General features: G+C 47.8%; 1 protein-coding gene across 1 annotated transcript; it reads left to right on the top strand.

Annotated features, from left to right (window-relative positions):
* The first annotated feature begins 4,924 nt into the window (after positions 1-4,924).
* Positions 4,925-14,334, top strand: CST7 (cystatin F). The gene is made up of 4 exons (XM_074578791.1): positions 4,925-5,049; positions 8,553-8,725; positions 9,033-9,149; positions 9,634-14,334. Exons 1-4 carry the CDS (start codon positions 4,974-4,976, stop codon positions 9,709-9,711), a joined length of 444 nt encoding a protein of 147 aa, XP_074434892.1. The 5' UTR covers positions 4,925-4,973; the 3' UTR covers positions 9,712-14,334.
* The last annotated feature ends 1,214 nt before the right edge of the window (positions 14,335-15,548 follow it).

The raw sequence follows: 15,548 nt of genomic DNA, 5'->3' as shown, positions 1-15,548 counted from the left end.
TAAATACCCCATAGTGCAAACTGTAGGCAATCTCTGCACACCAGTCGACAGTGCCGCTGGCAGACAGACTAGACAATGCCACAGTTGTGCTCCCCACCTCAGCCCAGCCGTTCATTCGGGTCTCTCTTCTCTTCTTTAGAAACGTATGGTAAACAGATTATCCTCAAGTCTTCCAGCCCACTTTCACGTTTGATTGAAATTCATCAGTTCAAAAGTTATTGCCGCTAGAAAAAACAGTTGCAACTGCATAAGCCTCGATCCCTTTGAAAAATCAGAGCCACTTCAGCTCTGGAAGTGGAGGCACAGGTGGGGTGTTGGTGAGCTCCAGAGCACCTGGCAGAAGAGACAAGGGAGCATAAGGAGACAAATTGCCCAGGTGAGGCCAACCTACCAGTGCCAAACCGCAAAAACGCCGAAACTGAACGCCAAAAACTGAAGTGTGGCGATTTCTCTCTTCCAGATGAGAGCGAAAAAAAGCATCCTCCTGCTCAGATCCTTCATTACAACACGGCCAACTAAATTAGCTGTCCTGGGGATCAGATGAAGGCCTGGAAAATGTAAAAAAGATTAAAGGGGGAAAAAAACCCAAGTATTGACACTGGTAAAAGTGTCTTAAATAAAAATTTTGAAAGCACGATTCAAACACACTCCGGTCATTCTCCAAGCCCCTGCAAAAGTCAACGAGATGAATTTTCTTACAGTCCCCCAATGATCCGTGAAGTGCAAAGAGAGAGTCAGAACTGCAAATGAAAAACTGTGGGTGCAGGGCTAGATGCTGATTGCGTTTACAGGAGTGTAATTCCCACCATGACCCCTTGCAGACCCCGCTGGCATTATTCCAGGAAGCCACGGTGGCAACTGCTGGGCTGGGCTGCATGCCCAAAGGTCTGCCTTGAATGACAGAAGCAAAAAGTGATGCTGAAAAAAGTCCACCTCGTGCAGCAAATGTCACGAAAAAAATCAAACTTCAGGTACTGTGGTTTTGCTTCTTCAATAGAAAAGGAGGAGATAATTACATCTTTGATTTATGGATAATAAAAGTTGGGGGGGAGGGGGCATTTTTAATTTAAAAAAATAAATAATAATCCCTCCAGACTTGCACACTGTTTCCAAGCCTCTAATAACCCAGCCCAACAGTGAAAGAATAACCAGGCTCTGCAAAACACCCTTGCAGAAAAAGGGCACGGACTTGGTCTCTCACAACTTGCAAGAAACGTTCCCTACTCACACAAAAACAAACACAAGGGTTCTTCAGGCGGGCAAGTCTTTTAAGATCTATTTAACCCAGCTTAATGCAGAAAGATCCCAAGCTTGATTTCGACTGGGTCAGGGCTAGCTATTTGCTTAAAGCAAACGTTCTGTTTACCCCAGGATAATCAGCCAGCCTTTCCTCGCCCATTTAGTTTCGTCTTCTCCCTGTTCAGGATTCCTGCTCACGCAGGGACAGCCACAGAGTGGGAAATTTAGAGAGTGAAAACCACCCCTCATGCCCCGCGCTGGTCTGGAGGAGGTGGTCTACGTGTGCGTTCCAGGGAAAGTGGGAGAAATTCCCGTCAGTGACCTTGAGGGGGCTTCAGTGTTTTCCTGGGTTGGATGTCAGATGAGACATCATGCTGCTCCACGCTCCACGCCTCCTCCGGATGGATTTGGGGCACAGAGCAGCGTCCCAGGAGATGGCACCTGCTTGGAATGAGGCATGTCAGGGGGACAACAGTCCCAGTCTCCAGACACAGAAATTCCCAAAGAAAAATAACAAGTATTTGCATATTATGAGCTTGGAGAAGTTTGCTATTGTTTGACAGTTATCGGGGGAGAAGGGGAGTTTTTTGGTGGGATTTTTGGTGGGTTTTGTTGGGCTTTTTTTTTTTACATAATAGTACCTAGCACTATTGATACTATGGCTTATTAATGAGCACTCTGTTACTTCCTAGGAGAAAAGAAGTGGAGAAACTACAAAAAAGACATTACAAAAAAAACTTGGAGATGCTGGAGCAGGTCCAGAGAAGGGCGATGAAGCTGGTGAGGGGTCTGGAGAACAAGTCTTATGAGGAGCGGCTGAGGGAATGGGGGTTGTTTAGCCTGGAGAAAAGGAGGCTGAGGGGAGACCTTATCGCTCTCTACAACTACCTGAAAGGAGGGTGTAGAGAGGTGGGGGTCGGTCTCTTCTCCCAAGTAACAGGTGATAGGACAAGAGAAAATGGCCTCAAGTTGCACCAGGGGAGGTTTAGACTGGATATTAGGACAAATTTTTTACACTGAAAGGGTTATTAAGCATTGGAACAGGCTGCCCAGGGAAGTGGTTGAGGCACCATCCCTGGAGGTATTTAAAAGATGAGTAGACATAGTGCTTAGAAATATGGTTTAGTGATGGTTTTTGTCAGTGTTAGGTTGATGGTTGGACTAGATGATCTGAAAGGTTCCTTCCAAAATAGGCAATTCTATGATTCTATGAAACTTCCCAGCGGAGTCATAAAAGGGTCATTAAGAAAAGTTGATTTGGAAGAGCTGTCAATGAGCAATTTTACGGAAAGAAGGGAGAGGGAAGAAGGCAGGAAAAATGTGCCTGCCTCTGCAGATACACCCTGCTTTCTTAAGTCACTGCTGGGAGTTATAAACCCTGTTAACAGTGAAACCGTGCTCTTCAGGAAAGAGCCAGTCCTAGAGCAGGTCCTGAGCTCCCCAGGAGAAAGTCAGTGGCAGCACAGATGCCACCACAGCAAGACAGCAGAAGGCAGAACAAGCCAGGTTTGCATCAGAGCATGGGCAGTCCCCTCTGCCCTGGGGCACCAACTCTCAGGCACCCAAGAGCTGATCTGTGAAAGCCACAGGCAACCTCCTAGGTAAGACGAGAGCCCAGGACATCACTAGTTTTGGATGAGGCTGAATCAGGGCCAGCGTCCCTGGGGGTCTGTCCCTACTCCACTGGGGACAACTGCGCTCTGCGTGAGGTTTGCTCTTGCCTTTGGCTTCTGTGCAGAGGAAGGGGCTCCACACAAGGGCACCCCAGTCTCCCCGGCACTCAGCTGCTGCTCGAGGTGCTCTGTGGGTGCCTGGACCAGGCAAGCTTGGGCTCCGGCACCGTGAATTACCTTCTGGTGCCCTCTAGTGCCACCAGCGAAGTTAGGTGGCCTCGCACAGAGCCGGGTGGGAGGAGGGCTGCGGGTGCTGGAGATGCATCTCGCCACCTTCTCTGCCTCCATTAGTCGTGCTCCCCGCTCACACCAAACCCTGTCAAAGGGCTGCTAGGAGCGTCCCACAGTGCTCGTTTTAAGCAAGGAAAGAATCTACACTCTAGAAAAGTCCCCTACCCTCTAGAAAAATCCCCTCAAATGCCTGAGTGGACCCTCACACCGGGCCCCTTTCGACACAAATCAAAAGGCTGTGAGCTCACCAGGAAGAAAAGAGAGCAGGGATTGAGCTCCTGCAGGAAGCCTGAACCCCCTTCTGGTGCATCATGTGGCAGGGTGACAAACAGGCTCTTGCAGCATACCAGAGATGTGTTGGGATCCAGTGACGAGAGTCCTGACCATCCCCTCTCTTGCGTGTTGCAGGAGGACTCAACTATAGGCTTACAAAGACACTCCCCCAGAGTCCCTCAGTGAGGTAGAAGTACAGAGTACCGTTCTTGAGGAGAAAGGGGAGGGCTGAAGATACCCGATTCAGCCATCTGTGCCACAGTGGAGGGTTAGGACATCGTGTGAGCTCAAAAAAAGGGGGGAGGAGGGCAAAAATGTCTCGAAGTTTTCCACAGGCTTTGGAGTTATTCAGAAGCTCTATACAAGTAGGACTGATGATAAATATGACTCACCATGTTTGCCCCATTCCTTCTTGATGGGATGTTTCAACAGAGGGTTTACCTAATCCCTTCCTACAAGGAAACACTAAGATTATTTTCCTCCAGCTTCTTATGCACCACCTACACTGGCCTACATTAGGCCTTTCCTTCTTTGCTCAGAAAGGAGCACAGTTCACTGCTGGGGCAAGTGAGAAGGCAACCACCATCTTCCTGCTCCCCAGAAACAAATGCCCACACGCAGTCCACCACACTCAGCCCTTCAGTGAGACATCAGTTCACCTCCCCAGTCTCCTGAATCTGGCAGCTGGTGATTTCACATGCATGGCAAGGTCTGGCAACACACGCATGTCCCCAGACTTGTGAACTCCTCAGCATGGACCAACACTGCCTGGAGTTGACCCCTCTGGGATCCAACCCCAGAGCTGAAAATCTTTGCACTTCCCAGAGAGCCAAACTACCTCTCTCCTTGTGTTTCTCTTGCTCTCTGGGGAGCCCCTAGAGAAAACCTCACCTCCTCTGAGCCTAACACAGCCCTTCCCTGTTGTCAAAACACCTCTTGCTAATGTGGGGCACAATGTTCTCCTCTACCACCAAAACCCTCTTCCTACTGGCTCTGCTCCACACAGCGCCCTCAGGTAGGGACCCCTAAAACTTCCTTGTCTCTCTCACCTAAACCCCACATCTCCATGTCAGGGGAGTCAAGGCATTGGGCCCATCTTCTCTGTCAGAGGCTTCTCCACACACAGACACCCATACACAAGTCAAGAACTACATCCCCAGGGCTCACCGCCCAGTTCTTGGGGAATAAATTTCCCCATGAATATTAAAGCACATGAATGTTACTCTCCTCACCCCCACACCACTCCCCAGTGTTTCATCACACATATCTGCCCACGCTTCTGCACAGCCCCTGAGGACCAGGAAGCAAAAATCCCCGCCTGATGCAGGACGGTGCTACTATCACCAAGCAAGAGTTTTGTGGTGGTGCTTCGAGGCGTGTGGTCATCAGCAGGAGACAAAGTCTGCATCAGAGCTGTGATGATTCAGGGGGTTTTAGGGTGATTTTTTTTTTCTTTGCTACTAGCCAATAAGAGTACTCAAAGAGGCACATCTTCCCCTGCAGGAAGCAGGGCTGTCACTCCTCTCGCTGGCGGGCTCCTCTTCTGAAGCGGTGGAGATGGCGGTGAAGTTCACCTGCAGCCTCACCGCACTTTGCTGTTTAGCATTCTGGAGCTTCACCAGGACTTCAGATGGTAAGAGCGCAAAATAATTTCTGTTTTCCTTGTGCTTTAGGTCGTGCGGGTGCTGCTCTCTAACGCACCGGTAAATAAGAGCTCTTCTCCAACTGCTGCCCCCGCTGGCTCAGCGCCGCAGGGTTCAAACGGCAGCTGAAAATCCAACCGCTTAAAAGACTTTCTCCCCCCGTAGCGACCCGTGTTATCCGGGGAGAGCATCTAAGGATTTTAAAGTCAACTTTTGGTTTTAACTTATTTGTCAGCGTTTAAACTCTGCATGACCTTGATTATTAAATCTAAAGGCTGTGGGTAACAATTTGACTGCTAAGTACAGATGGGCACTTGAGCGCTGATTAGCTGACTTTAATGAAACATTACTCAGTATCGTTTCTTTTCTTTGCTGAGCAAGGAAACTCTCTTGATTGCAGCTGGCCTTAAATCTTCGGAATGGGAGCTGCAGACAGGAATTTTTTCTCTCTGAAGGTTTTAGCTCTACTTCAGTTTTACTTTGGCTCCCCCACACAAAGTACTAATCCACCCAGGGATCGTGGCTGGTTAGCCAGTAGCTTTTTGTTTCGGCTGCGGTTTCCTTTGGGGGTTGCAGAGGCACGCAGGAACTCTGCTGCGTCTTAAACGTAAAGATAAAGCCTAGCCTTGCTCCTAGTAACGGGGAGGAGGTTTTGAAACCATCCCGTGGAAAAAAAAATGAAAAGAAAACAAAAACGCAACAAACCAACAACCTGTTGCGATCTGCCTATTTGCTTCGCTGCAGATTGGGAGAGGATTTCTCTCATACTGCAAGAACGGGGCCCCCAAATTATTCCTCAATGAGGAAAGCGCAAGAGAGAGCCTCTTAACATTCAACTCACCTCTGCAAGAACAGCTCTCTCTTCCTTAATAATGGGCAGTGGCCTGTTAACTCAGAGCAAGAAAAGTCTACCCTACTACCATCCAACAGAAGTGAAGAGGAGAAGGGACAGATTTTTGCCCTCTCTTCACATTTTCAAACTCAGAAGCAAGGATGGGGTCTGAAATACAAATGCAAGAGCTGTTTTCCCAGGTCATGAGACCACATCCTCTGGGCCTCCGAGTATTGTAGGTGCCTGGCAGGTCATGCAGTACCTCTGATCCCACCCAGGCACGGACAACAAGCGTTTCACCAGTACTGGTATGCCTGCTGGATCTACCAGGCACTGGAGTCAGGAACAAGGGCACTTTGGACTCTGCCTCTTGCTTTGAGGAACACATTTCATAGTTTTCTTCCCATGCACATGGTGTGACTTCAGCCAGCCTCACTCACCCTACCATCCCATGCCTAAAAAAAAATGGAAAAAAAAAAAGAAGACGTCACCATGACTCAGGTGGTGTTGAGGGCTATTAAGCCACAAAGTGACTTTGCGCTAAGACTGAAAAAGCCTGCGGTTATCTCCTCCTACTACAAAGGACAATATCTGCTGTCAACATCCCCACCACTGCCACATCTCACGTTCCAAGAGGTATAAGAGCACACATTTGAGCAAGGTCCTGGAGAGCAGACAGAAGAGCCCAAGCCAGTGTGCACACCACCGTAACCCCCAGGCAAAGTCCCTGATCAGGACAAGAGGACAAACAGATGCTTTGGAAAGTCTTATCCACGAGCTGAGCACTGGATAAGATGTGCTGCCTGAGAAATGCCCTCAGTCCTCGGCTGCATGGTCATGAGTTTCCCACCTTTGCTGCAGGGGGAAAATATCTCATAGAGAAGAGTCTCAGGACATATAAGTGGATTCTGGGCTGTTAGGTGAAAAAACACTGCCAGGTTGCCCAGCACTGGCTGCACACTCAGTCCCAACATAGATCAGAGATGTGGGACAAGAAAGCTTGTCACCTACACACCAGTCACAAAGCCACTTGCAGAACATCCGCTCCTCTCAGACACATGGCCTGGGTCTCTTGGCTCCCACCTGCAAGAAAACATGGGGGTCATTACTAATCAAAGATTACTAATCATTAAGGAAGCTGGGCTATCAGCCAGGAAAAGATGTGAATTTGGACATCCTTGGGTTGAGGAAGGACGTGGAACCAAGTCTCTCCTTTGCAGGTCAACACTCTAATCCCTGAGCAGTGTTACAAGACGGTGCAGCCATTACCACCTGCGGGGGAAGACATAGTAGCATAACTAGGACGAACGTCAACAACCTGAAAGTTGAATTTTTGCAGCCTCTTATGCCAATGATGGCACGTAATGCTGGGGTTTTGGTTTTTTTAAAATAGATTCTAGGTCACCAGGTTGCCCCTCTCTCTTCTACTTGGGTTTCTCAGTACGAACTGGCTTAAATACACAGTCTGTGCTCTGTGCTTGGCTGTAAGTGAGAGATGTAGCTGTGAAAAAAAAAAAATGGAGGTGACAAAAAGCTTGACTTTCACAGCAAATTTAGTATAAGCTCTCTGTGCACATGCTGGCTCACTACCTACACACACACACATAGCGTGAACACCAAGGGCCACCTCCCGCACTGGCAGGTCTTGGCATCAGCAGTGGCTCCACGGCAACCTGCGCAGGTTGAGGATTTCTTCCTCGTGTTTGTATTTCAGAAGTGGAAAAATGGAGAGGAAGGCAAAAATAAAGGGGGAGGAAATAATGACATCAACTGTAAGCTTCGAGCTTCTTTTAAATTATTGAATAACCAAGCAGGGCATGAGGAAATTAGCTACACAACCAAGTAAGAATATATAGTAATAAAGGCTGTGCGGAAAGAACTGCTCAAACTTGAAAGCTCATGGGTCCCCTCCTCCCCCGCAACCTCCATTTCCCCCACACTTTGCTCCTCCACTTAATGGCTGTGATAATAAGATGGTCCTTGGCATTTGGGTCAGGGCAGCAGCGCTTCAGCACCCAAAGCAGCCCGTTCTCCAGGGCAGTGGGGAGCCAGTCCAAGTTCTGCCCCAGGCCCTTCCCTGCCCAGTTGGAGAACAGGGACAGCCTCTCCTTTGTCAGCATGTAGAGGGAGGGTATCTTCCCCCCAACTTTATCACCACCTAAATCCCTCTAGAGGGTTTCATTTTAGATGCCGTCAAAGGATTAAAGGGGGGGTGGGAAAGACTAATGCCTGCGAGTAAAACTTGGCATGCCAACTAAGAGCAGCAGGGTTCTGCCAGCCAGTGTTCAATAAGTTATCAAAGTTATACTGTACTTTGAGCAACATGACCTAGCTTTATAACTCGATTCAAAGTTGGGCCTTCTATGAGCCGGGAGTCGTACCAGAGATGTTCTAAATAACATTCATGATACCCTGGCTTCTTCTAAGTCAGTTTGAGCTCTGCTGCCACTTCTAGCAGCATCTGTTTCTGTCACTTCATTCCGCAGGATTGTTTCACCATTTCAAACACATAAAGCAAAATTACGTTGCAGCGGATGTTAGCAGAGTTCTTCTGAAGCACAAGTGCGTGGGACAAGTAAGAAGGTTTAGCATGGTTTCAGCTTCACTCCCACCGTTTCAGGCATCTGATGTGTTTTGCACTCATGTTTTGTGTTGTTTCAGCTACGTATGTACCACCACCTCATTCGACCACGAAACCTGGCTTCCCTGTCCCGATGAACACGGACAATCCTGGTGTTCGCAAGGCAGCTCGCTTTGGGGTTTACAGATACAACAACAGTTCCAATGACCTCTTTCTGTTTAAGGAATCACAAATAACCAAAGCCATGGTACAGGTAAGAAGAGCCCAGACTACTGGTGGGCCTCCAAACCATTTACCAATTGACCTTTCTATAGAGCACACAAGACATGGGAGCCCTGATCCTCCTCAGGACTGATATGCATGCCTAAAGATAAACAGCACACGTCCCTCTGTCCCATTCAATTGCTCCAGAAGAGCACACGCACCCCAGTAATTCAGCATAACACACTTCTATTCACGCCACCACGCACAAATCACAGGTGTGGCATTTGACTCCTAGCCAAAATTTTGGCATCCCCTTCCCCTGCCCTTACTTCAAAGGAGGAAACTACTTTCTCTAGATTGTCAGAGGGCTGAAATACATGCTCCACGTCGAAATCAGACGCACCGTGTGTGAGAAGAGGGAGCACTCCAACCTGGACAGCTGTCACTTCCAGAAGAAAAAAAGCCTGCAACAGGTATGTGTCCAGTTCCTTCGGGGTACCCAGTAACCACCGGTGATTCTTGGCCATCTCTAGCTGCATAGTCACCTTCAGACCAACTCTGTGATGTCCCCACAGATGTACGAGCCTCCTCTGTGTAGAACCAGCTGGGGTGAGGCAGGGTTATCAGTATAAGCAGCACAGGACCTCTCGTGCATCCAGGACCAGCTCCCATCTGCAAGGAGTTGAACCAGACCCAGCCATCCAGCCCATATTCCTGGATAAACGAGTAAAATTGTGCAGAAATAGAGTACGTGCTAAATAGAGAGATTTCCTGGGCAGAGGAAATCCTTACAGGGGCTTTCCCACTAAGACATGATTACTTAGCAAACAATACTTTTCCCAGGATAAAGGGGGGAGACAAAAAGATGCTGTTCTCTCCTACTCCGTCATGATCCACAATGCTGAGAACAACCAGCAGCCACCTGAACTTCATCACCAATTCCCCTTTTATTTGCAGATACTGAGGTGCTATTTTGAGGTCTGGATAACACCTTGGTTACATAAAGCATCTGTCCCCACGGCTGTCTGTGACTGACTCTCCTTTCCCATGAGAGCCTGACTTACGGGAGATCTACCACCGCGAGTTTTTCCTTGCCTGGACTGTTGAGGCCAAAACTGAAGCGAGGAATGGCTGTACAGAACTGCCACAGAACTTTTCTCTCAAATCACGTGGTTGTTTTTCTCTCTTGGAAAGATGCTCAAAATCTGAGTGACAGAAAAAGACCTGCCTTGACTGCATTTATTGCTATCCAGTTGTGTATCTGTTTTTTCGAAAACTAAACTGCAGATGAGAGCGTGTTGTCATTCATTCAGTAGACAGCCACCCATGCTCTGGCTGAATTTCCGAGCAGTGTGAACACACCCGGGAAGTTCTGTTGGACTCGCTTTATTCTGTGATGAATCTTCATGCAGCTATTACATAAACAATTGTACATGTGACTGCAACATTGAGGAAAGCTTTACAACAATGGGATGTTTTGCCTGGGGACACAGACAGACAGACAGACACACACACACAAAACCTTAAGAGTCTCCAGTGCCAGATAAAAGGTTAGACATATCTGTCACGAATGTGTGAAGTAGAGTTGTTCTTTCTTCAAGTCGAGAGTATGGATAAGGCTGTCTTGAAACACATCCGCAGCCCAGAAATTACACAAACTAGTGCTTCTACTTTAACCAAAAGCTAACCTATACCATGAAAGGGCATGATTGCAAAGGTAGCCCAGCAGCAGTTCAATTTCAACATCCACTGCCGGAGAGACAGCTGTGCTGCATCTTAGCTTTAGGGGCGGCAGTCTCTTAGCTAGAAAAAAAGAAGCGCTCAAAAGAAACCTCTGGAAGGGCCACGGATGGATGTAGTGCGGTACTACATTCATCTATCACACAAGCCACCAGACAGCCTGATGCCAAAGACAAGGAAAAAGAAAGCCAACTACGGCGTCTTGAGTTGTCCGCAAAGCAGGAAAGCCAAGCCGCCGCTAGATTTGTAAGAGGGCAAGAGGAGTCAGGAGGAGCTGCTCTCCGCATCTCAAGGGGTTAGCAACGGTCTCAGTCCCTCTTCCACTTCAGCTTGGTGTTTCACACGATGCCAAGGGCTTCCAACCAGGCTGTCAGCTCCAGGCAGCCTGGGCCCAGAACAGGCCAGACAGATCCACGTTTCTTCCTTCAGCCAGCAGGACAGCCTGGTGCTCAGTAACAGATGCCATCAGCCTTTCCACTTGCCACAGTGAGGGCAAGATGGCAGCACACAATCAGCTTAGGTCTGTGCAGAGATTCACACACACCACAGAAGTCTCCCGCGGGTGACCCGTTAAGCCCCTAGCATAAAGGGCTTCCTCTCAGCCCCCTTGCCGAGGCAATTCCCCATTTGTCAAAGAAACAAAAAAGTTAAAGCCAGGCAAACCTGGCATCATGCAGACTGACAAACCCAACGTGCTCTTGCTGCTCTCTCAATTAAAATGCAGCAGGATTGTTTGGAAGCATGTTTTACATAAAACTGTTGCCAGCGTTTACTGCAACACAGATGACCTCACTGCAAACAACACAGTGGGAAAGGAGACAAGCACCTTCTGAGAAAGGCAGATTAGCCTTATGTTTACAGCTGCAGCAAAGCGTTTACTATAGCATTACAATAAGAAAGGCACACTGGAATAGCAGCATCCATCATCCTGCCCCAGGTAACGGAGTTATGAGCACCAAAGAAAGGAGCAGAGCTAAGGTCAACTGAGCTCTTTGTACCACTCCAGAGCACTTCCTTCAGGAAGGATTTGGGCAATTAAAAGAGTCTTGCATCAGGAGAACACTGCTAGCACTGACCTAAAGAACTGCAGCTAAGTACCATTTAATCACAATGACACGCAGCAGTCACGAAACCAGTCTCTGCTCTCCGCATCCTTGCTAGAATTCACAACAAGGTTAACTATTCACCAGTTCACTCCAGGGAGTTCATATCCTTGCAGAGCGTGCTGAGGCTCTGACTTCTCTTCCAGGCCACAAAGGCAATTAAATAAAGATTTCTAGTAAAGATTTGGGGCATAGGGAGAGAAGGGAAAGTTGTTCCTGCCAGCCCCAGACGCTGGAGAAAAAGGAACAATCCCAGCAGTGACACTAGGAGCTTCTGGGACACGCAAAGCTGATGCTTCAGAGGTTCATGCAGGAGTGCTACAAACAAGCTGGAGGAGCATCTTCCTTCAGCTTCAAATCTCTCTCCAGTGTGCTGGAAGCACTGGGCTCAGTGCATGACATAGTTTCTTGGCTCACCTGCTCATGGGGATACCTCGCCTCATCTGAACAAGAGTTCCCTGACAGTCTGCCGGAGGGACTGGCTGCACACTGAGGAGATCTCCGTGCACACAGCGCTACTCAAACCAAGCCAGCCCACATTTCATCAGAGCTTCACAGGGCCAATGATCCTCAGACAGAGATCTGCATTTCCTCAAAAGCTTTGCTATGCAAATATTTCTTCTCACACTCCTACTTTTTAAATTGCATAGGAAACAAACTGCCTGCCACCAAAATATAAAGCATTGCTGACTGACAGACTTCCCACTTCACATTCTCTTCACATCAGCCGCTCCACATTAAGGACCTGCAAAGGACCTTTCTGTACCAGTTGTACCCGATTTCACAACATGACTGAATTTTGGGACCCAGTGACAGCTGGGGGAGTCACGCATGCAGCTGCACAGAACCAAGACAAGGTTTAACTGTCAGCAGCTAGATAAGGAGACTTCTGCTGGCTGGGAGGAAAAAAACTTGTATATGGCTAAGTACAATCACCTACTGCTAAAATTTTCAGTCCTTACCTCAAACAGAGCAGCAAAATGAACTGCCCCATGTGCTTATTCTTTTACAGCACTCCGTTTTCTAAGCAAGCTAGATGAGAAGGTCCGAGAGTCAGCATCATCAGATCTCTGTTGTGAACACCGAGCAGACAGACCCAGAAGCTTAGACGCTCATTATATCATCTGCAAAGGTTACTGACACAAAGCAGATTCATGTTTAAAAGAACGGGATTTACACTTCGCAATCACTTTCATCAGCTGTTTACAGTGAAATACCAACCTTTGTGTAAAAGTGTCAGGGGCATACATGAGCGATCTTCCAGCAGCTCTACTACAGAAGTTTGCTCCAGAAAAGGGACAGGGCAGTTAGCTGTGTAACAGCATTTTAAATAGCTTCAGCAACATCTTCTTGATACTTGTACCGTGCAGAAACATCTGTTCCACCAACAAGGCAAAACAAAACATATCTTTAAAATGCACAGCTGTGGTGTACTCCAGCTCAGTTTCTTTTCCTTAGGCTGTTTTACTGCAGGGCTTTACACTAAAGCAAAGATTTCTCCAAGCCCTTCAGGAGACCAGGCACTGTTCTCCAATTCCACATCCCAAAAGAAGTTTGGGTAAGACACGGGAAGTACCCTCAGGCTCTGCTGGAAGTTGTGCAGAGAAGGTTTCCTCCCTTCCTAAGGAGCCACAACCCCTTTCTCCTGTCACCAAAAAAACAATCTCGCCCTAACAAGATCTTTGGATACTGATGTAAATGCTCCTGCTTCTTCCAGTGTGGGCAAAGAGAAGAGCCAGCCTCAGAGCTGCAAGTGTCATGTCCCTGCACTGATACCATCAAGCAAGAAGACAGCTGTTTTTTTCCAAGGCTGACTTGTTCCAGCTTTCCCCATTGCTCAAGGCAGATGTGTCACCATCCATCTGAAACTGTAACATGCCACTGACTCACGCTTCTGTGGAAGCGGAACGAGCCCGTAAAAGCAGTCTTCACAGGAGCACCAAGAGGAGTTTATGCCCGTTTGTTCATTCCACAGGCATTTTAATGCTGCTGCATCACTCTGGGAGGATTGCATTTGAGAAACCATCAGGGATTAAAAGCACGTGAGCTTCTATGGCAATACTGTTCTTAACCATCCCTTATGCTTAGTAATGAAAGAGCTGCGTGTCAGTCAACCTGTTCTACAGCAGACCACCCCACTTCTGCATACAAAGGATGGACTATCAGGATCCAGCACAGCGCCAGGAATGGGAGCCAACACCATCTGAGCTCAGGAAAGACACTCCTTTCGGCCTCTGCAGACTTTGGGTCCCCTTGGACTGGAGGTATGCAGACCCTGCATTCAGATAAATGTCGTAAGATCATTAAACTGCACAATGAGACCGGGTACTGCAGTTCCACCCTGGTCCCCCACCAACGTCGCAGACATCATGACAGTAACTGGCCTCCTTTCAATTTTAGTGGCCATGGGGGCATCAGCAGTCTTGAGGCAGATATCTCTCTCACCAGAAAACATCAAGCATACTGACTTTCTCTTAGACCTTGGTGCCTCACATGCCACCACCTCTAACTTGCAGGGCCGAGCACAGCACTGAAAAACCATGCAGACAAGTTTCAGGTCATAATCAAAACACAGGAAACAGCCAGATCACCTCCTTCTGAGGAAAAGACTGACCCATATTTATGTCCATAAAGCTCCAGCTAAAATGAAGTATTACGGTTCTCATGACAAATAAAATAGCAATGGGCTGGTTAAGTAACCTGTCATCATGCAAAGTTTGTTGCTTAGAATGATATTAAGTTGTGCCACCTACCACAGTTTACATTTGGTGCTTTCCAGATTTCAGTGGTCTTTATTTTTTTTTTTTTAAGGGAACTGCTGACTGACTGGACCTGTACCCAGAGAACTCTATTTGTACAGCCTGGACAGACAGGCTTTATTCATTCTGAGGAATTAAATTGAGAACTGCACACACTGTCCAAAGGCTTAACCTTTAGACAAACTCATTTAGACTGACAGCTACTCAGCTATTTTCCAACAAAGCACAGCCAAGAACAATGAAAAATTTCTATTGCCCAAGGCAAACACAATGACAGGCAGGGCAAGACATCAGAAACTATGATGACTTTTATGGGCACAAATTCCTTCTTGCCTCTGAACCTTACTGCCAGAATTCACCTCCTGCCCTCAGTGCAGAGCCTGCCTTTTGTCTGCCCGTGCTTATTTCTAAAGCGGCTGTACCTAGGAGCCCACTCTGCACAGCTGGAGAGGTCCATCCAGCAAAGAACCCAAAGCACTAGCCAGGAAGGAGAAGTAGTGACTGAACTCTCATGAGACACCAGGGCCAACAAAGAACTGAAGTGCCTAAGGCATCAGCTTAGCTTCCTCTGTGCTACAGCACTGGCCTTCACCACTCTCTTGCTGCATTTTATACGCAAATTGCTCCCCATAGGAAGACTCTTGTGCAGACAGCTCTGATATCTTCATGGTGTCCAGCTGCCTTTCCCTACCATGGCACTTATCAAAACAACCCTTCCTGCTATCACAGGATTAAGAGAAGTGCTCAGGAGGCAAGAGCCCCAGTGAATAAGGACATTAGCTATCTTCAGGTTTGGGAAAGCTGCATCTAGGCTTCAATTCTGCCATGATTAACCATTTCTAGTCTTCTTGCACCTGATCCCAAGATACTTATGCCTGGCCACTGTCTGACAATTTGGACTAGACTGCTCAAAAGTCACACCACGCAAAGCCACACTCTATTAGATATCTCTCATATTTGGCATTCTCTTTTCCCCTTACCCAAGAAAAGCAATTTATTCACATGACCTCTATGTCTGCTGTACTTGCTTCAGAGCTCAGAGAGACGTAAAGACTCAAGAACTTCCTGGTGGGACCACAGGATCATCAGTGTATTAAGTTAGTCTCCAACAGCGGCCAGGAAAGAGTGAGGGGGTGGAAATGTAGAAAAAGAGATCAGAACCAAAAAACTCTCAAGAGACAGCTCTTCATGCATCTTGTCCCTATTGAGCATCAGCAGCACTACAACGTATTTTCTTTCACACTTCATAACTACAGGGACAGTGACTTGA

This window comes from Larus michahellis, chromosome 3 (genome assembly GCF_964199755.1).
Source record: "Larus michahellis chromosome 3, bLarMic1.1, whole genome shotgun sequence".
Taxonomy (NCBI): domain Eukaryota; kingdom Metazoa; phylum Chordata; class Aves; order Charadriiformes; family Laridae; genus Larus; species Larus michahellis.
This window is presented reverse-complemented; position numbering and strand designations above follow the sequence as displayed.

Coding starts and splice junctions, on each gene's coding strand:
- CST7 (XM_074578791.1), top strand. CDS start 4,974: ATGGCGGTGAAGTTCACCTGCAGCCTCACCGCACTTTGCTGTTTAGCA. Junction 8,726..9,032: donor TAACCAAAGCCATGGTACAG/GTAAGAAGAGCC, acceptor TACTTTCTCTAG/ATTGTCAGAGGGCTGAAATA. Junction 9,150..9,633: donor AGAAAAAAAGCCTGCAACAG/GTATGTGTCCAG, acceptor TTTTATTTGCAG/ATACTGAGGTGCTATTTTGA.